Source organism: Silene latifolia, chromosome 6 (genome assembly GCF_048544455.1).
Source record: "Silene latifolia isolate original U9 population chromosome 6, ASM4854445v1, whole genome shotgun sequence".
NCBI lineage: Eukaryota > Viridiplantae > Streptophyta > Magnoliopsida > Caryophyllales > Caryophyllaceae > Silene > Silene latifolia.
The window spans coordinates 14,161,911-14,186,039 of record NC_133531.1 but is presented as its reverse complement, the minus strand read 5'-3'; the positions used below and the strand labels follow the sequence as shown (position 1 = coordinate 14,186,039).

The 24,129-nt window shown below is 33.9% G+C and overlaps 1 protein-coding gene and 1 non-coding gene across 2 annotated transcripts; both read left to right on the top strand.

The window, feature by feature from the left end:
• Nucleotides 1-7,818: 7,818 nt before the first annotated feature.
• Nucleotides 7,819-7,918, top strand: LOC141589007 (small nucleolar RNA Z279/snoR105/snoR108). The gene has a single exon (XR_012519968.1). It is a non-coding gene; the product is annotated as a small nucleolar RNA Z279/snoR105/snoR108 (small nucleolar RNA).
• A 13,637-nt stretch (nt 7,919-21,555) lies between these two features.
• LOC141587545 (uncharacterized) lies at nt 21,556-22,791 on the top strand. Its single transcript, XM_074409019.1, has one exon. It carries the CDS (start codon nt 21,556-21,558, stop codon nt 22,789-22,791), a length of 1,236 nt encoding a protein of 411 aa, XP_074265120.1.
• Nucleotides 22,792-24,129: the final 1,338 nt, after the last annotated feature.

The following is a 24,129-nucleotide window of genomic DNA, read 5'->3' as shown; positions in this document are numbered from 1 at the left end:
GAGTGACATTAATGAAAGAAGGTAACAAGAAAAATATTTCCTCAGTTCTAAAATAATTGACGTTTTCAATTTACGAGGTGAGCCTTTAAATTCAATTTATACAAAAATATATTGGTCGGAAAATTATAAAAATTACACCATAAAATTCCTTACGAATAGAGCTTTAATATGAGTATACATTTCAACATATTTAGTCATATATTTTGAGAGATATTAAAGAGAGAAGTGAGTGTCTCGAAAAGTGAGAATGACAATTAAAAAAAAAGAGGGAGTAATTGAAAACTAAAAATTGCTGGCTATTTTTGCCAGGCGATCTAGCCTATTAATTGGTTTCGCCACCATTTGTTCCCATCTAATACTCTGCAATTGACTTTTTAGTAACACAGAAATATTATAATCCATTTATGTCCAAAAAAAACCCACAATGTAGAAATTCTATTTGTAGGTCCTTATTTTACTGAGTTCCATTTACTAAGTTTGGGATCAAGGAGTGTTTTATGATGATAGACAGTCTTTTGTTTTACATCAATATGAAAGTAACTCATGCTTGCCTAAACTAAGAGCATCATAGTATCATACGCAAAACTCTAATTTCAGCTTGTAACTACTCCGTCTTGGTGATTATTCTCTACATAAACTATGGAGCAAGTTCGATTTGGCTTTTAAAAAGAAGGAAAAAACTAGTCCACCCTTGACGAATGGCTAGACTTTAATTTGTCTAAGAAAGTCATAGTGATGTCTCTGAGTTGTAATGCTACCCACCTATTGTAGATGGGTGTCAACTTAATAATTAACTGTTTTATAAAATCAATGATTAAAAATTAAATCTTCTAATATGGGACATTAGATGCATAAACGTGTATAAGTTTCTCTAAAACTAAAGAAAACACGACAGCTTTCCTGAAGAGTGAGCAACAACTATTGGAAAATTTGCATATGTTCCTGAAGAGTCGATCATCTTAGTCGTAATAATGTTGTGTCAAAGTTAACTAATGTTGTGTCAGAGAGCTATTACCACTTGAACTAATTTTTGTTCTCATTATATATGGTTAAATAAAGTGGTTCTCAGTAACTTGTGTCGCTTATTTTTTACCAAAAAAAATTGAAATACAGTAAAGATAATTAAGTGAGCCTAATTTAATAAGAGAGGGATACTTCATTTCAGTCTTAGATTAGAGACGTAAGGGCAATAGGTGTCTTGGAAGAGGAAAGCCGAAAAATTGCATCCCACATCGGCCAGCAATAAAGGTATATTATTAGGGAGGTGATTTATAAACCAAGGCCGAGTATTTTGTTTTAGAGGTCGTTTACTTACTGTTATCAGAAGTATCCATAGACTATTCAAGAATTTAAGGTGCATTAGAGGAACTGTGAGTTATAATTGGCGCGGAAAGTTTTACTGGCCGAAAACATTAATGAAATAAGATAACAAGAAACAAGAAAAATAATCGAAAACTAAAAATTGATGGCAGTTTCTGTGAGGCATTCTAGCCTATTAGCTTTCTTCGAGCTTCCAATTTCCATAATCGGTTCAGACCTAAATTTTTTAAGCGCGCACATTCAATGATTAGTTACAAATTTTGGTCGCAATCAAAAAGTCTTTGCGATGGATTATCATTGCAAAAATTTAAGTAGGGCTGTCTTGTACAAGTAATTCTGAATTAAGAAATCCAAAACATGCAACAAAGGCAGATTGGGTGGGTATTAGAATAAAAGAAAACAACTTGACTTATAGAAGGAAATATAATTATTTAATTGGTAAAAAATTATTGAACCATCCTTGTCAACCAACATTTTAATATATTTTGGAATTTGTAAGAGTGTAACTTGAGAATTTGAGACTACAAAGGTGTTTGGTTTATTTAAAAAAAGAAATAAAAAAACTAGTCCACCCATGATGGATGGCTAAACTCTCCTTAATATAAGAATTCTACATCCTACCATCTCCATTAAAGTAAAGATATAAACAAAGTCTTTTTGAGTTGTACTACTACCCACCTATTGTAGGTGGGTGATTAATCAACAATTAACTGTATTATACAACAATGATTAAAAAGTAATTCTTCTAATATGGGACATGAGATACATAAACGTGAAAAAAAAAATATAAGTAAAATTAAAATTAACCAATGTAAAAAACATATATGTAAAATTAAACTACAATAGAGTTGCTTATGGTTGCAAATCGAGTTTGGAACATCAATTATAGTTTTTGGTAAGCAACTTTTATGGTGTTTCATTACGTTAATTTGAACCTTAATTTTAAACTCAAAAATATTTCTAATTGCTAGTCAAATTTACAGATTTCATTAACAAAACAGGTATTTATCCGCCCTGTCTTGCAGGTCCTTAAAGTATCATGCACTCAACATAAGACAGTACTTCGCCATCTATGCTAGACAGTCTAGATGATTAGGACTTAGGAGCATATACATCTCTTACGCAAAACTCTAGTTTGTTAGCCTAGTAAGTCAGTAACTACTCTGTCTTGGTGATTATTCTCTTAACCGACTACAAAGTAGTTTTTTGATTTATTTTGACTTTTATTTTCATTTAAATTTGTAGATACTATAATATATTTTCCCAATAATACAGAAGATGTTGAAAACGCTTTTTAATATCGCTCGAAAAAAGTTTCATATTGATGTATTGATTGTTGCTATTGATAAGACTTTATCAGAACATTACATTACATTATTATACATGATTATGTCGTCGGTGAGAATCGAACCCCCAACTTCATTGTTGAAGTAAGAGAGCTCTTACCACTCGAGCTAACTCTTGTTTTGGTTAATACAAAAAAAAATTGAAGTACATTAAGATGTAAGGGCAACAGGTGACTTGGAAGAGGAAAGCCGAAAAATTTCTTCCCACATCAGCCAGCGACGGAGGTAAGTTATTAGCAAGGTGATTTATAAACCAAGGCCGAGGATTAGTGAAAGTATGAACCTTCAGGGCTTCAGGCTAACCTATAGTTAGATATGCACCGTACATAATACATCTTATAGTCAAAACTCAAGTTTTGTCCTCGTAAGTTTTCGATTTGTTTTAAAAACAAAGAATAAAAAATTAATTCTGACAAATGGCTAGGACTTTTATTGTCATAATCAATTTTTTTGAGATGTAATGCTATCCACCTATCACAGTCTCACAGGTAAGGCTGATCAAAACTGTATCGGGTACACGGTTTTTAAATTCACAATTTTGTCGATACGGATCCGACCCGGTTTAACCGTATATCCGGTTTTTCCGTATATCCGATTTTCGTATACCCGGATACGATATCCGGTTTTCGTATACCCGGTTTTTCCGTATATCCGGTTTTCGTATACCCGGATATGGATTTTAGTTGTTTCTTGTTCAATTTATTGCATATGCGATAAAACCGTTACACCCTAACTTTAATTTAATAATAGGTTACATATTAAAATAATCAAAATTTAAATATTCATTATACACATTTATTAGGGAAAAAGAGAGTGGACAAGTTAGATTTTAGTTGTTTCTTGTTCAATTTATTGCATATGCGATAAAACCGTTACACCCTAACTTTAATTTAATAATAGGTTACATATTAAAATAATCAAAATTTAAATATTCATTATACACATTTATTAGGGAAAAAGAGAGTGGACAAGTTAAAGTGATTTTGGTTAAATTATTTAGTTTTTATAAGATATTTTTGGTTTTTTTTATTTCTTTTCAAAAACCATATCAGAAACCGTATACCCGGTTTTGTTTTTGCCCGACCCGTATACGATACGGAAATTCGTTTAATTGAAACCGTATACCGTATCGTATCCGTATATTAAAACCGTTTCGTATATTTTTGCTCACCCTTACTCACAAATGGGTGCTAAATTCTCAATTAACTATTTTATAAAATATAAAATAACAATTAAAAATAAAATCTTCTAATATGAGACAGTAAATATGTAGATACATAAACGTGTATAATTTCTCTAAAATTAGAGTGAGCAACTACTCGTACAACAATTAATAAGTCTCTTATCCTATTTGTAATAATGTTGTGTCAAAGTTTATAATAGTAAATGATGATACGAGAGCTAATAATGTTTTGAAAATGAGCTACTGTATGTTGAAAGTGCCAAATGTTTTTAGAGCATCCGCAAAGGTGGGGAGGTGCATTTCCATATGTCCTCTCTCTCCTTATATGGGGCTCCTCATTGTTGCACAAAGCTCCCCAACATTTGAGGTTCCACTGTTTTTAGAGGAGCTCCCCCAAAAAAAAGTAAGACAATTTGTGTTACTTTTGGGGAGGTTCCCAAATTTTTGTGTGTGAATTGGGGAACCCCATTGTTGCATAAATGTAATTATGAAATGGGGAGGGTAAATGGAAAAGTTGGTGGAAAATGAGGTGGACGAATAAGAAAAGAAAAGAGAAGATATGGGGAGCCTCACCTTTGCGGATGCTCTACATGTCCATTGCCTCGACGTATCAGAATGTTTGTGTAGGGGCCTGTAATTACGAGCAGTCTCTGAGACAGTCTCTTTTGATAGAATTATTTTTGTAATGTATTTGATATTAAATTTTAAAAAGTGAAGATAAATTTGACCTTTCCTTTAACTAATTTTCATTTCTCACATAAACCCATCTTTTAATCAATCTCTTTTGAGATTTTATTCCTCGTCTAGAATATACCTTTACTAATAATAAAAAGAGGGGAAAAAAACTAGTCAACCCTTTGACGAGTGGCTAATACACCTTTACTAATAAAAAAGGGGAAAAATACTAGTCAACCCATTGACGAGTGGCTAGACTGTCACAGATAGCGTTAGCTTAATCTTCTTTTTGTTTGTAAAGCCACCGACCTTTTGTAGATGGACACTTGGTTAACAGCTAGTCTTATTATAACGCAATGATTGAAGTGTAAATCTTCTAATATGGGGCTTGAGAATCAATATACATAAATGTCTTAACAAAATTAAAGTATAATTATAATAAATTTACCCACCAAACAATTAAGTCATTATTTTCGACGTTTAACAACTGTAAATTATGCCGCCTCCATTTATCACTCTCTTGGTTACTCTCCCTAAACTCTCGATTTTCGTATTAAAGTGGACAATCAACGGAACTAAAATGATTCAATGAACAATGATATGAGGTATTGAAAATCTTATAAAATACAATTACAAAACATTGAGTAAGGAACGACGTTTATCAATTGAACATGTTTGAAATATTATTCGAGTCGCACAAGTGACTGTGATTTCCATTTTTAACAAAGACATATTTTTGGGATTGGATACACGTTTGAAATGGCTTTTGGCATGCAATTTTTACAAACTCACACGACAAATGTTTCTTATGTTACAACGTTATATAGCCATAGAGAGGCACGTCTTTTGCCGAGAAGCCTAATATTAGCATAAGACATTTGCCTTGTGATTAGTCTGTTACTCGTACAATTATGGACTTCTTGCGGCATCCGCGAGAAACTAGCAACTGGTATTTTATTCGAGTCAATATTTCAATCTGGAATTAGGGGTGGAATGAGGAATTTTTATACGATAGCAAACTTTACAGATATGATAAGTCAATTACGATGTAAATGAGTAAACCTGTCTTATGTCCACTCCATAACGTGCTACATACCCAAATCGAAGATAGTAAGATGAATCTAAAATAAAAGTAAAGATTATAGAAGTGCGTAATAAAAGAAAAATAAATAAAACTAATTTGAACCTTAATTTTGAACTCTCAAGTATTACTAATAAAAATGAACCGATTTCATTTACAAAAAGGTAATCCATCAAAAATAATATATGAACCGATTTTATTTACCAAACAGTTAGTCTTGTGTAAGACAGTTTTGCACAAATATTGTGTATGAACGGAAAACTAGTTAAAAAAAATTGTTTTATGATAAACTTATGTAAAACCCTCTTATGCAAGCATTTGTAGGAAATCCTAAACATGCAACATCGACAAATGGGTCCGTTGAAATTATAACAACTATTAGAAGAAAATAAAACGACTTGGCTTATAGAAGGATATACGGACAAATATTTATGTGCAAAATGTTATTGCACATTTGCACCCTATATATCAACCAACATTAGGGCTATAAGTTTTCCGTAACATTGCATTGAGAATTTGGGAGATGAGAGTCAATTTTTCGTGTCTAATTTGATTTTGGAGGACCATAGAATGTCATGCACTCGAGCTAGAACACCATCTACGACTGATGAACGGTCTATATGTCAGACCAATATGAAAGGTAATCACATTGCCTATATTAGAAGCATATATTTTCTCCCATCCACACCAAAGGTTACATTAACTTTATCACACTTGTCGAGACGTGTTTTGCAACGTGAATATCTTTAGTTATACATTATTAAAAATTATAAAAATTTGATATTCTTATAGCATTCATGACGATAAACCAAACAAGATCTCACATGACTATATTTTCTCTTATAGATTAAGAATAATATCAAAGATTCTCTACGACCATGAATAGTGCCAAAAAGTCAATGTAACCTTTGGTCTGGATGGGAGGGAGTATCAGATATTCACATATGCATACCAATAACTACTCCGTCATGGTGATTATTCTCTAAACAGTCCACAAAGTAAGTTTTTTTTTTTTTTTCCAAAAATGTTAGAAAAAGGGTGAAAAAAAAAAAAAAAAAAAACTAATCCACCCTTAACGGATGGCTATAGGTTTAACCGTATAAGAAAGTCACATTTTCGACCGTCTAAGAAAGACATATTTTAAACTCTTAAAGAATATATCCGTGTCAAAACTAAAACATGCTAAATAATCAACCACTTGCATAGAAAAGACAAGCATTTTGTCAATATCTAAGCGTTTTTTATACGGAGGATGTTATTTGACTAGACGCATAATGCCGTCTTAAATAAGATTTTATGAAAGGAAAGAGAAAACAAACGAGAGACTTAGAGAATAGAGGGAGTACCTTTTAATATCTTACGGCATACTCCCTCCATTGAAAGGATACATGTGGATTTTTAGTATTTGATGTTTTTTTGACAGATTTAATGTTTTTTTATTTAATTTAAAAATTAAATTTATTTTTCTCTCCTTTATTACACTTTTTCACCAACCACTTTCTTATAGATTTTACCTGGTTCAGTCCGAAGCCTTAACTCTATTTCGGTTTTTAAAAATCATTTTAATCTTTTTTCTCGATTTAAATTTTAAGTTTTTATAAAAGAAAGACGAAATTCGATTTTAAAACTCCTAAGTTTACCTTGACTTTCCATTACATTTTCGTTCTTCCTTTTTGTTTTTCATCTTTCCTTTTTTATTCGCATTTTGAGGTGTGCGTTCACCCATGGACGGTTCGAAAGGATGTTTCATGTCAGCCGACCCCAAATCATTTTGGGATTAAGGCTCTGATGTTGTTGTTGTTGTTGTTGTATACTCCCTCCATTCAACTCCACACTATCATTATCTATTTTCTATACTATGCACAGTTAAGCATTCAATTTCAATTTTCTTTCAATATATACGCGAAAATATATTCATGTTTGATCTTGTTTTATTCATCTTTACGAGTACATTAAAAATATATAACTTTTATATTTTTTGCAAATACGTAGCTAACGATATTTAACGTGTAAAAACATGTTGACAAACGTGAAAAAGCAAAGTGGTAGTGTGGAGTTGAATGAAGGAGTATGACCTAGTGTAAGTCATTTCATAAAAATTATGATCTAAGCACCGTCCCACATCGGTCAGAAAAGAAGGGAGATAATTAGCAAAGTACTTATAAACCCAAGTCTGACAATGCTAAAAATTATGATCCTTCAGGCAGTACAATGGGAAATGAGGAGTGGTTATTTACTTGCTCTTATGCGAGTTGGGTGTCCGCCCCGCCTGTTACGACAATTGGGCACCCCTCGATTGTACCATCTGATCCCTACTTCTGCACAATCCTTTTTCTTTTTTAAAATAAAGGGATATTCTCTTGTGTATCCCTCAACTTTTTCATTTTCTATGATATACCCCTCTTTTCATGCAAAAAAATTTTGACCGTCAATAACACTTGGCTACAAGTTCAGAATACGATAAACTTTTTTTCCAAATTGACCGTCTTTAAGAGGTCTTCAGTTTGAAAAAAAATTCACTGACGTCTCAACTCGTAGTCGGGAATTATGGTCGGTCAAAGTTTATTCGTTAAAAAATGTTTGACCAACCATAACTACCGGGTATTAGTTTAAAAAGCGGTGAGTTTTTTTTCAAACTCAAGGCCTTGACGAGATAATTGGTTTCAAAAAAAAAAATTATCGTTTTCTGAACTCGTAATAAAGAATTATTGTCGGTCAAAGTTTTTTTGTGAAAAACGAGGGGTACACCTTAGAAAACGAAAATGTTTACGGGTACACGAGAGAATATCCCTAAAATAAATAATAAATCTAATTTTTTTATTTTTTTATATATCAAATTAATTACAAAAATTTTAAAAATCTTTTTGAAAAATGTATCGTTATTTATCTTAGTTTCTTAAATTTTAGATTAATTCAGTTATGTTTTGTCGCACATCATTGTGTGCTGATAATTTATGCCGTATGTAATTTTTTTTATCATATGTCTACGTCAAAACATAGAAAAATTCTGGTTTGAAAAACACTTCGTAATCTATCTATAAATATTATAAAAACACAAACATTCCATATAGTATTTTGCCACATCAGTAAACCAATCTTTCCATAATGCCACATCATGAACTAAACAATAAGCTATTACGTTCTTTTAACGTTTCCGTTTCACCAGCTTCTGTTTCTCCTTCATCACCACCATAAAGACCAAAATAATGATCTCTTTCTCCCTCTTAATTACACCAGCATGCTTCAAATTCATCCTTAATCGTAACCCCCACAGTAACAACTATTGTTGGTAGACTTTCCGAATTCCACCGAAAATGATATATTACCAAAACAAACACGCATTCCCGACCCCCAATTTTGTGTTCAACTCCGTCAAATTAAGCATGGCGACTGCGGTTGTACCACGACCACTCGACGCCATCCACCAGAGACAACTAATATGATTAAAGCTAGCATAATCTCCTAATCAGTCAACCTAACAATCGGTATCTTCTCCCTCTTATTTTCCTATTTTAATTAACATTTGTTTGTGGAAAGAATATCAAGGAATATTTAGTTTAGTGGCAATGCCTTGATACAGTCAAGAAGATGCCCCTAAATTGTGTTGGGCATATAACCATATAGGCCATGTCAGCTGCACCTCAATGAAAGTCGTCACCCCAAGAGCCTTGAAAGCTAAGGTTGTGCCTCATGCATTCCTCTGCTAACAATTTTAAAACAAAAAATTTTAAAACAAAAAATTTGCCATGTCAACTACATACTCCCTCCAACCCCCACCACCCCCCCCCCCCCCCCCACTCCCCACTCATCCTCAACTTCCTCCTTTTTTTTTCTTTTTTTTTTCCTTTTAAAATTTTAAAACAAAAAATTAACTTCCTCTTTTAAGAAAAGTTACCACAGTCATATTCACTTTAAGTGTTACGTAATGTTACATTCACGATATGACACTATTATACTCATTTTAAGTTTAGTGAATATGAAAATATTGTTTAATGAATATGTGCTTTAAAGTGCGATATTCACAATAGGACACCATCATATTCACTTTCAGTTTAGTGAATATGACAGTGTAGTTTGATGAATATGTATTATGTGGTGTGATATTCATCTCATGGTTATATTATATTCACTTTCACTTTAGTGAATATGACATTTATAGTTTAGTGAATATGACTTTATTTATTCAAATATATTGAACAATAATCATGAACGTTTAATTTCATACCAAAACCGCATAATACAAAATAATTTAAGGAAAAAAAAATTATGTGATATGATATGAATATGTCAATTACGTTGTGTGAATATGTGAGGAAAAATAAAATAAATAACAAAATATATAAAATATGATCTCTATTTGTAGAGGAATAAAAATTATGAATAATAACATATTTTTTATTATTTTCTAATTTATTAAATTTATAATTTATTTATTATAAGAAAAAAGTTAAGAAAAGGGAGTACTATACACCATACTCCTGGGTGCATGGTATAATTTACCCCTCTGCTAACACAATTTGTAATACAAGGTAGTTTAGTGGCTCTCTTCCTTCTCGTACTATCTAGCATCATCTTTCATCTCTAGAATGGAGCAGAAAGTTTTTAGGGGCCTTTCAAATATCCTTTGTTGTTTCTTGAAAATTTTGTGACTGCTTTATCTCACCCAAGAAACCATCGGTGTCCGATACGGCGTCGAACACGGGACGACAAGTTAGGAAGAGTGTTTCTGCTACCTAGCAAGTAACTACTTCATCTAGGTGATTTCGTCAACTAATATAAGTGATTTCGTCAACTAAGCGGAAAAAAAAAACTAGTCCACTCTTGACGAATGGCTAGACTTTAACTTGTCTAAGACAGTCATAGCTTAACTTTCAATTTGTTTGTAAAGCTACCCACCTATTGTAGATGGGTGCTTGGTTAACAATTAGTTTTATTATAAATCAATGATTGGAGTGTAAATCTTCTAATATGGGACTTGAGAATCGATACGAATAAATGTCTAAACAAAATTAAAGTAAAATTATAATAAATTATCCACCAAACAATAAGTTATTCTCTTTGACGTTTAATCCTAATTACAACAATAAATTATGTCGCCTCCATTTTTATAATTGTTGCATTTGTCACTCCCTCGGTCACTCTCCCTAAACTCTCGATTTTAGTATTGAAGTGGACAACCTGCGGAACTAAAAGGATTCAATGAACAATGATATGAGGTATTGAAAACCTTATAAAATACAAATTACAAAACATTCAGTAAGGAACGACGTTTATCAATTGAACATGCTTGAAATATTATTCGAATTGCAAAAAATGTGTATTTCAATTTTTAACTAAGACATGTTATTGGAATTGGATGCAAGTTTTTTTTTTTTGGTGTAAACCATCCGGTTTAATCCGGATTCGAGCCGGGTAGGACCACTAGGGCAGTAAAGTTCTCCCTCATGAGTTTTAACACTGCTGCGTTTCCAGGGCTCGAACACGAGACATCTGGTTAAACTAGAACAACTCCTTGCCAGTTGATCTAAGTGCTCATGGGTAATTGGATGCACGTTTGAAATGGCTTTTGGCGTGCAATTTTTCCAAACTCACACGACAATTGTTTCTTATGTTACAACGTTATATAGCCATAGAGGCACGTCTTTTGTCGAGAAGCCTAATATTGGCATATAAGGCATTTGCCTTGTGATTAGTCTCGTACTCGTATAATAATGGACCTATTGCGGCATCCGTGAAAAACTAGCAACTGGATTTTTTTTTTTTTTTTTTTTTTTCCATTTCCTACCCATACCCATCTTTTAATTAATCTGTTTTGACATTTTATTTCTCGTCTAAACTATAACATGTTTAGGTGTGTATTCGACGAGTGTTGGGTAGGACCACTAGGGCAGTAAAGTTCTCCCTCATGAGTTTTAACACTGCTGCGTTTCCAGGGCTCGAACACGAGACATCTGGTTAAACTAGAACAACTCCTTGCCAGTTGATCTAAGTCTCATGGGTAATTGGATGCACGTTTGAAATGGCTTTTGGCGTGCAATTTTTCCAAACTCACACGACAATTGTTTCTTATGTTACAACGTTATATAGCCATAGAGGCACGTCTTTTGTCGAGAAGCCTAATATTGGCATATAAGGCATTTGCCTTGTGATTAGTCTCGTACTCGTATAATAATGGACCTATTGCGGCATCCGTGAAAAACTAGCAACTGGATTTTTTTTTTTTTTTTTTTTTTTTTTTTCCATTTCCTACCCATACCCATCTTTTAATTAATCTGTTTTGACATTTTATTTCTCGTCTAAACTATAACATGTTTAGGTGTGTATTCGACGAGTGTTGGGTGTCCGATACGGCATCGACCACATGACGACGAGTTAGGAGGAGTGTCTGTGCTACCTAGCGAGTGACTACTTAATCTAGGTCATTTCGTCTACTAATATGAAAAAAAACTAGTCCACCCTTGACGAATGGCTAGACTTTAACTTGTCTAAGACAATCATAGCTTAATCTCCAATTTGATTGTAAAGCTACCCACCTATTGTAGATGGGTGGTCTGTTAATAGTTAGTTTTATTATAAATCAATGATTAAAATGTAAATCTTCTAATATGGGACTTGAGAATCGATACGCATAAATGTCTAAACAAAACAAAAGTAAAATTATAATAAATTTACCTACCGAACAATAAGTATAAGTTATTCTCGTAGACTTCTAATCCTAATTACAACAATAAATTATGTCGCCTCCATTTTTATAATTGTTGCATTTATCACTCCCTTGGTCACTCTCTCTAAATTCTCGATTTTCGTATTGAAGTGGACAACTCGCGCAACTAAAATGGTTCAATGAACAATGGTATAAGGTATTTAAAACCTAATAAAATACAAATTACAAAACATTGAGTAAGGAACTGTTGGGTACCACCCAAGGTTTCACCATGTGAAGTCCAAGTTTTAATAGTAGCCATACTATTAGTAAAGTGGCTGTCCACTTTTGTTGACATTGTATGAACATGCAATATTGGACATTGGTGAAAGCACGTTTTATGTGCTTGGTTTTCCTCTGACAAAATAGTGCATGGCTTGCCTATATAAAGAATCCATTTCACTTGGGATTTGGCAGAGAGAAGCAAGGTGAGCACTAACATCGAAATTGTTAAGTGTTTCCTTGATATTGTTCTTCACTGGAATTTGGTGGAGTAGAAGGCAGACCTTACGGTATTTGTAAAGTATTCACACAAATAAACAAGGGGTTGGGATTCGGGTAACGGTTCAACCGGGTTTGAGTGTGTGAGGCAGTATAACGGGTCTTCTCTTACAATAATTTAGAGGGTTACTCTAGGGGTATAATTGGTGATGGTTTCCAATTATACTGGAGGGTACTAGTTTGTATTCGTAAATTATTGTCGGGTCCAAATTCGGTGTGTAATTTGGTACCGGTTACGTTGTACTGGCACTATCTTTATAGTGGATTCAGTCTTTTCGGCTGGTGGGTTTTACCTCCGTCTTGGAGGGTTTTGCCCTGGGTATTGACCTAAATATTTGTCTCAACTTATTATTAGCTTGCGATTTATTTTACTTTTACATTATATATCGATCGGTGATTCCGTTACGCGTGGGAAATTGGAGCTAATTTCCCAACAGGAACGACGTTTATCAATTGAACATGTTTGAAATATTATTCGAATCGCACAAATGTGTGTATTTCCACTTTTAACTAAGACATGTTTTCGGCATGCAATTTTACATACTGACACGACAATTGTTACTTATGCATGTTACAACTTACAACGTTATATAGCCATATAGGCACGTCTTTTGTCGAGAAGCCTACTATTGGCATAAGACATTTGCCTTGTGATTAGTCTGGTACTCGTATAATTATGGACCTATTGCGGCATCCGTGAAAAACTAGCAAGTGGTATTTTATTCGAGTCAATATTTCAACTTGAATTAGGAATTTTTTTACGTTAACAAGCTGTACAGATAATCAGATATGATAAGTCAATCGCAAATGATACTTACCACATTATATGGAAATGAACCGGATAAGAGGTACAAGTAGTTGACAAAAAAAAGAAGCAAGTGGCTATGTGTAGTACTTGATATGTACCTTCTCCAATATTTAATACTAAAATTTGTAATTAAATTATTCAACCGTATTACACTTCCTATGCCAACTTGAAACACCAAATTCTCAGATTACATTTTCCAACTTACACTCCTCCCTTAATTATCACCTTGAAACCTCGATTCATGCAAGTGTTGAGCCCAAGGAAGGTATTTTAAATTTACAAATTCTTTTGATTTCAGTTTATGTGTTGTTTTGTGGTTATTTTAGGGTTTGTTGTTCATTTTTTGTTGATTATAATTGAAATTTTTGTTTGAATATGCATAGAAATCAGAATAGGATTTGTTGTTAATTTGGATTTTTTGGTGTTTTAATTCTACTATTTTCGTTTTTACGGATTTTTTGGTGTTTTAATTTTGATTTGTTTCATATCCTATTACATTTCAACTTAGTTTAATATGATTCATAATGTTTATAGACTTGGACACTTTGTTATTATTTGTGGATATAACTTAGTTTGACTGATCATTATTAATGAACATATAACTGAGAATGGTAACATATAGAACTAAACCGTCAACAGAGTGGCCGGCTTAAGAAAGTTCTTGATTAGTATTAAGATATAACCAATTATCAACTACTGCTTGTGACCGTTTTTTACTTATGCATATATGGTAACATATTATATATATCTGGTGACAATTTACACTTGTGAAGTTTATTTGTGAAGTATATTTTGTGACAAATATCTTTGAAAATGTTGCTAAACAGAGGTATGGTGGTTCCATATTCTGTTACAAAGGGTACATTTGTTGCTACTTGTAGATATAACTTAGTTTTATTGATTATTGTTAACGAACATATTACTGAGGATGGTAACATATAAAATTAAACTCTCAACATGGTGAACTGTTTAGTAAAGTTGTGAAGTACTATACAATGTAACCAATTTTCAACTGTTTGTGACCATTTCTTCCAGTTGTATTATGGTAACATTGTTCACTTAACATGGTGACAGAATGTATATTTCGATATGTCCTGTCCAAATGAGTTTACAACTGAACCTGAACGTGCCACTGAGGATCCCAAGTACATTCAACGCTACACACGCATGACAATAAAAGGGTTCAAAAGACCGTGGGTGATGCTGCAAAAGGAGGAGGTCGTGCAAAAAAAAATAGTACTTTGGTGTTTTGAGGCACTTATTTTAGACATGCTTTATGGTTGTGTTAAAACAGTTGCTAATTAAGTTGTATGTAAAACTGGACTTGTGTTACGTGTTTTGGGGCACTTATTTTAAACATGTTGTCATTTAAATCAGTATACTACATATGACATTGTATATGTTAAGTAATGTTATCATTTTTTAATAAACTGCTACCATATTGAAATTGGTAACATAATGGATAAATATGTAAACAAGTTGTTATTCTTTTTGTGTGACTTATGGTAGTGTATTTTACAAACTATGTTCATATATTTTTTTTTGAAACATGCAAACAAACGCTCAAGTTCAAATCAAATCAAATATAATGTAAAATGGTAAATTTCTAAATAGTATGGTAACATATTAACACATACTCCAAGTCACCATTTGTATTCTTACATGTTATTAATTTAAAATTCTTTCAATTTTAATTATACATATTGTATAATGGTTACATCCATTCACTAATATGGCAACATTCTGACTAATATTGTTACATATTGTAAAACAATTTGTAAATTGTTACATCTTCTAACTAGGATGATAACATTTTAAACACATGCTTTCATGTCACCATTTGTATTCATATATGTCATTATTTTAAGAATTTTTTCAATCAAATCAAACATATTGTAAAATGGTTACATATCCTGACTACGTTAGTACCATTTTACACACATACGCCCAGGTTATCATTTAATCAAATCTAATTAAAACATATATCGTAAATTAGTTACATACTCGGACTAATATGATTACATTAATACATTCTCACTAATATGCTTAGATATTGTAATACATTTTGTAAAATGGTTACAAATTTTGACTAAGATGATAACATTATTATTACACAAATATATGGGTTAAGTCACTGACTTGTCAAAGTTAGTGTTCAACGACATGAACACAAAATGGGGCCCAATCATACCAATATTACCAAGCATATACAGAAAAACATTATTCATCAAACCACAAAACCAAACTAAGTAATATGAACATTTCCACACACTATCACCCAGTAATGTCCCATTTTCCTTCAATAATGCCCTTGTCGCAACTCGTGGTCAACTTTTACTTGCTGCACCTTTCTTTACCACTGCTCGAGTGCACCTCTTGTTAAACTTCGGACAAAACTGATAACATATTAGACAAAATTGATAACATATCAAACAAATTTGATAACATATAACAAACATAAATCAACTATAGTTCAAACATAGAAATAGATATCATATCCAGCAAAATTAGTAACATAACCAACAAAATGATAACATCTCAATATATATCAATAACTGATATCATTTAATGATAACATATCCAAAAAAACTAGCAACATATTACTATAATGATAATGATCCGATTTAATCCCAAAAGATGGTAACATAACCAATAAAATGGTAACTTATCAATATATATCAATAAGTGAGATCACTAAATGATAACATACTCAACAAAACTGGTAACATTTTAAGTAAACATTCAATCAAACTAAAGTATGAAGCAAACATTGTTTAAATTTTTACTCAAAAAAAAATATAACATTATTTTAAATAGGGTTATTTTATAGGAATAATTCGAACTATTAGCTGTTTTCTCGTAATAATCCGAACTTTAATTTAACTCAAAATACACCATACTATCGCCTCCCTTCTCTTTTATCAAACCCGATAACCGACTACCTATTTAGCAAGTTACCTTCCCTAATTCCTTTAACCATATCAGTTATCACCCCAAACCCACCCATCTACCAAACTCCAATTCCTTAACATTATCACAAACACCATAACCGCCCCAATTCAACCGCTGCCAACGCCACAACCCGTCAACCACCACCATCCATGTGCCGCCAACACCACAATCAACCATCAAAATCCACTATAGCGACACCACCCCCATGAGCACTCCCACCATTCTCGGTCTCGTTAAACCATCATCTCAACTCCAACATCACAAGCTTTCTATAATTTTGCACAAAAACAAACTCAAATGCTCAAAAATTTTAATCTCCCCCGTAATGTACAACCAGACTCTTATCATCAAAATATTATGGTTCTTGTTCAAATAAAATAGTGTGGGAATTATCTGTATGCTTCCCTTTAATTTCGGCCCAAATTTTCTGTAAATTATTTAGGGTTTTGTGTTTTTGTGTTTTGATGAGAGGCAAGATTAGGTTAGAATTAGGATAGAAGAAAAATGATCTCTCTACTCCTCTTATTGTAACCGAAAAAGAGAAGTCAAGGGGAGATCTTTTTCTCACCTAATTTCGGCCCAAATATCCGAAAATAAGAGAAAGTATTTTCTCTTTTTTCGGTTTTCTCTACCTACCAAAGATAAGGAGATTAAATCTTCTTATTTTGGTAGTATACAAAATGTATAAAATGTATTATTTATAAATTGTCATTTACATAATTCCGTATTAATAAGTCTACACACAACAGCTTGCAGTGGATTTATTAATGTCGGTCTGTGACAATATCGTATAATATATACTTTAATTATAAATATCGCATATTTATAATTTGCTAATTAAATATAACTGGTTACAATTAATTACGAATTAACATCTTAATTCGTTCAAGCTAATATTATATACATTTATTAAATATAACATATTATATTCAATTTACGAATTGACAGTTAATTCGTCTTAGCTAATATTATTTAATCAGCATTAAATAATCGTCTCATCAACACGTTGACTAACTGTTTAGTCAATTACTTGGACTAACCTTTTAGTCACGCATCAATGTGATTATATTTTCATACAATCACATCTCTCAAACACATCCTTTAGGTGTGACTTTTAGGGACCAGTTGATTACCGCCATCAGTATGATAATAACGTCAAACTTTCTAGTAAGCCAACCGTTATTAAGTAATCTTTAATCAACTGATAAAATACGAAGTATACCCTTGTGAACCTATGAGAGATTTATAAATGTTATCACACTAATTGTGGAGGACACAAGCTCCAACAAACTCCCACATGTCCTCACAAGTGTATGTGCGATAACCGATTCTCATATCCTAAAATTTCTCCCACTCAATGTAAAACAATTTGCAAAATCCGTATTCACAAAGGTCGTATTTTACAAGTGATCTGTATCAAGAGTGCTTTCCCCGACTAGAGAGTAACTTAACTAATAAACGAATCATCATTCGAGCATGGCCACGCATTTCAGTTACAACTCCTCGAGTGGCCCTGAGAAATAACTATACCTGATAAGGGTTGGATATTTTCTTCAACTCGAATTCTGCAGATGTAAGCACAATATGAAATGACCCAGAAAAAATCTACTTAGTCTCCAGTTACGGCAGACCATGAGAAAGAAACCAAAGTCACCCAAAAAGTGCCTTAATCTCAAGAGACAGTCGATAGTCAAAAGAATCGACTCTAGGAACACAATGGATGTCCTATCCACGACCTGGCACCGAATGTTTTTAAGCATTTAGGACTCCATTACGTTGTCACAAAAAATAATTGTCCTACGAGGTATCGTTATAACCCGTATTTGTGATCGATCAGTCAATTGTTTGACTTATGGCTCATTGAACCCCCCCCCCCCCCTCCCCCCTCCCAATCAATCGACTGCACAATATAATAGCCAGAGTCATCAGCTCATTAAGGCGATTACGGACCAAAAACAAATATAATGTAATTCAATTCACTTTGTGGCGTTCAATGTTGTCGGTACAATCCACATGAAAAACAAAATATTACAAAAACGATGGAGTTATAAATAGTATATGAAAAAGATAATGTATCAAATCCATAATCAACTACTACAACTCAGGAACACGTTTAATTCCCATGGAAATAACGTGCCCTTCATGCTTATCAAAATTCAACGGTTTAGTGAGAGGGTTTGCGATGTTATCATCCGAAGCTATCTTGTCAATCACTATCTCTTCTTGCTCCATGTAATCACGGATCAGGTGAGCTTTCCGATGTACATGTCTAGATTTGTTGCTAGACTTTGGCTCCTTAACCTGGAAGATGGCACCTCTATATTGTCACAATAGATGGTGATCGGGTCATTCGAACTAGGAACTATCGTAAGTCCTTGTAAGAATTGACGTATCCATATAGCTTCCTTTGCTGCTTCCGAAGCGGCATAGTACTCGGATTCAGTGGTAGAATCTGCTACAACATTCTGTTTGGAACTCTTCCACTGACCGCAAAGATCATTAAGAGTGAAGACGAACCCGGATGAGATTTTGAATCATCTCGATCCGTTTGGAAGCTAGCATCTGCGAACGATTCGCAAAGCTTAGTATCGCCTCCATAAGTCAATACCCTATCCTTAGTCCTCCGTAGGTACTTGAGGATGTTTTTAACAGCTATCCAGTGTGTTTCACCTGGATTCTTTTGGTACCGACTCGTCATACTCAATGCATATGCCACGTCTGGACGTGTGCATATCATGGCATACATGATTGATCCTATTGCAGATGCATAAGGAACACGACTCATGCGCTCAATCCCTTCAGGCGTCATGGGTGACCGAGACTTGCTCAACTGCATCCCAGACGTCATTGGAAGGTTCCCCTTCTTGGAGTTGGTCATGCTGAACCTTTCAAGAATCTTATCCAAATAAGACTCCTGACTCAGTGATAACGTCCGTCGTGATCTATCTCGGTAGATACGGATTCCCAATATGCGTTGTGCCTCACCCAGATCTTTCATCTTGAAATGGTTCTTCAACCATCCTTTAACCGAAGATAAAAGAAGAATGTCATTCCCAATCAAGAGTATGTCATCGACATACAATATCAAGAAAAAAATCTTGCTCCCACTCGACTTGATATATAAGCATGGTTCCTCGACCGATCGAGTGAAACCATACTCTTTTATCACCTGGTCGAAACGATGATTCCAACTCCGAGAAGCTTGCTTAAGTCCATAAATGGAACGCTTAAGCTTGCATACTTTGTTAGGATGTTCAGGATCTATGAAACCTTTGGGTTGCACCATGTACAACTCTTCCTCCAAATAACCGTTTAAGAAGGCGGTTTTCACATCCATTTGCCAAATTTCATAGTCATGAAAAGCGGCAATCGCTAAGATTATCCGAATGGAACGTAGCATGACTACAGGTGCAAAAATTTCATCATAATGCAATCCGTGCACTTGAGTGAAACTTTTTGCCACTCGTGCCTTATAGGTATCTGGTTGCGCGTCTACAGAATGCTTTATTTTTTTAAAGCCATTTGCACTGTAGAGGTTTTACCTTATTAGGTAAATCAACAAGATCTCATACGCACTACTACAAAACTCGTTATGGACATCAGTTGATGGACATCTGATTATTTAGAAAACTGATGTACAAATTATACACACACGCTTGTTTGCAAAAAAAGCGATGTACTTATAATTATATGTACATCAGTTGCATTACAGAACTGATGTCCATTATTTCTGATTTTAATGGACATGGGATTTTAACAAAGCCCATGTCTATATGATAATCAAGTACATCGTGCATAAAATTTAACCGATGTACATATACAGTGAAAATTATAAGCGCGCAAAATATTTGCCTCACCGCCCTATCACTTATATAATTTTGAGTATGTATAATAAAAAAAAATCATTTTTAATAAACCTAATAATCCCTCATCGTCTCAGTATACACAATTCATACCTTCATCCTCCCTCATATCAATTTACAATTCAATATCCTCACATCAAATTCATCAAACTCATTCACCAGCGCACGTCAACCACCAGGCGCTCATCGTCAACCACCCTGTGCTGTTATCTCGCGCTGTCATCCCTCGCCATAATTAGGTATTTTTCGATCTTTTTTACTAATGGCTTAATTTTTTGTTAATTTGATCAATTTACTGCATGCATGTTTGAGTTTTGTCATTTGTGTGATATGTTTTCAATTTTAATTGAAGAATAAATTATGGGTTTATAATAAAATTGGGGTTTATGCTTAATAAAATTGTAGTTTTGATAATCAAATTGGGGGTTTATGCTGATACCTATTAATTATTTCAAATTGGGGGTTTATGTTTGGGTGAGATTTTACCGTATGCAATTTTGATCAATTTACTGCATGCATGCCTGATTAATCGATTGTTAGAAGTGTTTTTGTTTTTTTTTGGTACATATGCTTTGGGTGAATTTACTGCATGCTGATACCTATCAATTTTGATCAATTTATGCTTTGAGTGAGATGTTAGAAGTGTTAGGCGAAGTGTTAGAAGTGTGCAATTTTGATGCACTTAGTAGTTGTTCAATCAATAAAACTGATAGGCCAGCTATTTAGACTGCGGCAGTAGTATGGATTAAGAAAATCACCAGTTTAGCTGTTCAGTCATCCTCCCCATGCCAATTTTGATGCACTTAGTAGCTATTCAGTCAATAGCATTGACGATTCATCGCCAATTGCTTCGATCGCAATACCCTCTTTGTCATGCTTTCAAATGACATTTTTGATGTGCATCAAATTATCGATTGAGTGTTAGAAGCTAAGTGTTAGAAGTGTGCAATAATTATCGATGGATTGTTAATTATGGAGTTGATGTTTAAGTATTTAGCCGATTAATGCCTCGCTTTTGAATTATTTGTCCTGAACTTTTCAATAATAACCTTTTAACCTTATAAACTATCGCAAAGGGATCTTGAATATATACGGAGATTGGGAATATGGATCGTGGATTTGGATGTTTGTTGACCGTTTGAACCCTAGATATAGGAAAGGGGTTGAACATTTTGTTAGAGTTGCTATTAATAATGCGGAGAATGCTGAAGAAATTTATTGTCCATGTGTTAAATGTGGGAATAATGTGTATCTTGATTCTGAAGAATTGAAAAGTCACCTCTTATGTAATGGTATTGACAAAAGTTATACAAGGTGGATTTGGCATGGGGAGGATGTGTTGCCTACCTTGAGTAGTAATTTAGAGGATGATAGCGACATTGAGGGAGATGATTTTGATGAAAATTTCGATCGAGTAGACGACCTGATTAATGATTTAAAACAATCCACTGAAGACCCCACACAAGTAGAGATGTTTGATAGGCTAGCTGGTGATGCAATTAAACCCCTATACCCAGGTTCAAGTTTGACACGCCTATCTGCAACTTTAAAATTGTATAGTTTAAAGGCGAAAAATGGATGGAGTGATAAAAGTTTCACAAGTTTGCTTCAGTTTTTGAGTGAGATTTTACTAGATGGCAATGAACTCCCTAAGCGTACCTATGGTGCTAAAATTTTTTTGTGTCCAATAGGAGTTGATTATGTAAAGATACATGCATGTCCTAATGATTGCATTTTGTATCGAAAAGATTATAAAGATTTAAACGAATGTCCAAAGTGTGGGGCTTCACGTTACAAGTTGCCGAAAAAAAATTCCAAAAAAAATATTGGGGTCCCAGCTAAAGTCTTGTGGTATATTCCCATTATCCCAAGATTTAAACGAATTTTTGCAAATGTAAAAGATGCAGAAAACTTAATTTGGCACGCTGAAGGTAGAATTTCAGATGACAAAATTCGTCATCCAGCTGATTCAACACAGTGGAAAACAAGAGATCATTTGTTTCCTGAATTTGGATCCGAGGCTAGAAATTTAAGGCTTGGACTTTGTACTGATGGTATGAATCCGTTTGGTAGTCTAAGTAGTCAGTGGAGCACATGGCCGGGTTTGCTAACAATTTATAATCTCCCTCCTTGGTTATGCATGAAGCGTAAATATCTTATGTTGTCACTACTGATTTCGGGGCCTAAGCAACCTGGAAATGATATAGATGTTTACCTAGAACCCTTGATTGATGATTTGAAGTTATTATGGGATGAAGGGGTAGAGGTATATGATGCTTATCATGGTGAGACTTTTAATTTACGTGCCATGATATTTTGCACCATATTGGAAGCATTTGTCCGTGAGACATTGTATTGATGTCATGCACGTGGAGAAAAATGTGTGTGATAGCCTCATTGGCACACTTCTCAACATCCCTGGTAAAAGTAAGGATGGTGTCAAAGCTAGAGAAGATATGGTCGCACAAAAGATACGACCAGAATTAGCACCACAAATTAGAGGTTCAAGAACCTATTTACCCCCAGCTTGTTTTACTTTGTCAAGAAAGGAGAAAAAAAAGTGTGTGTGAATGTTTACATGGGGTGAAGGTTCCGCAAGGTTATTCATCGAACATTAGAAATCTTGTGTCTTTGAAAGAGTTAAAACTGGTAGGATTGAAATCACATGATTGTCACACTTTAATGCAACAATTACTTCTAGTAGCTCTTCGTGGAGTTCTGTCTAATCATGTTCGAGGAGCTATTACTAGACTTTGCTATTTTTTCAATGCAATATTTAGCAAAGTTGTTGACTCAGATACCTTGAATACATTACAACGAGATGTTGTTATAACTATGTGTGAACTTGAGATGTTTTTTCCTCCTTCCTTTTTCGATATAATGCAGCATTTAGTAGTACATTTGGTGAGAGAAATTAAAATTTGTGGACCAGTATTTTTAAGAAATATGTATCCATTTGAGCGATATATGAAACCCTTAGGCGGCTACATAAGAAACCAAAATAGGCCAGAAGGGTGCATGACTCAGGGGTATGTGGCAGAAGAGGCGCTAGAGTTTGTAACTGACTACCTGTCAGATGTTGAACCCATTGGCCTTCCGACATCTCGACACGAAGGAATAATAGAGGGACAAGGTACGCTGGGAAAAGCCGTAGTCACTATTAACCGAGATACTCTTGACCAGGCACACTTCTATATTCTCCAACACATGGTCGATGTACATCCGTATTTAGAGAAGCATCAAACCCTTCTAAGTGCACAAAATCCTTCTAAGGGAGAAAGGTGGTTAGCAATGGAGCATAATCGATCATTTCTTAAATGGTTTACTAATGAAGTAGATATTGAGCTGGAAAACGACCGTGAGAAAGTATCCGAGGAAGTAAGGTGGTTAGCCCATGGACCTGGTTTGAACGTGTTATCTTATCAAGGTTATGACATCAATGGGTATTCATTCTACACTAAGGCTCAAGATGATAGAAGTACTATGAAAAATAGTGGAATAGCTTTGATGGCCATGTCAATGAGTGTTCCTAGTTCTAAAGATAATACACCTGCTTATGATGCTCAACCATATTTTGGGATCATTAATGAAATTTGGGAGCTGGACTATGCTCAGTTTAGGATACCTGTTTTTCGTTGTATGTGGGTTGATCGTAATAAGGGTGTTCGAGTAGATGAGATGGGATTCACATTGGTAG

What these genes read in the sequence shown, in the direction of transcription:
- LOC141587545 (XM_074409019.1), top strand. Translation starts at nt 21,556, where the DNA reads ATGTTTGTTGACCGTTTGAACCCTAGATATAGGAAAGGGGTTGAACAT.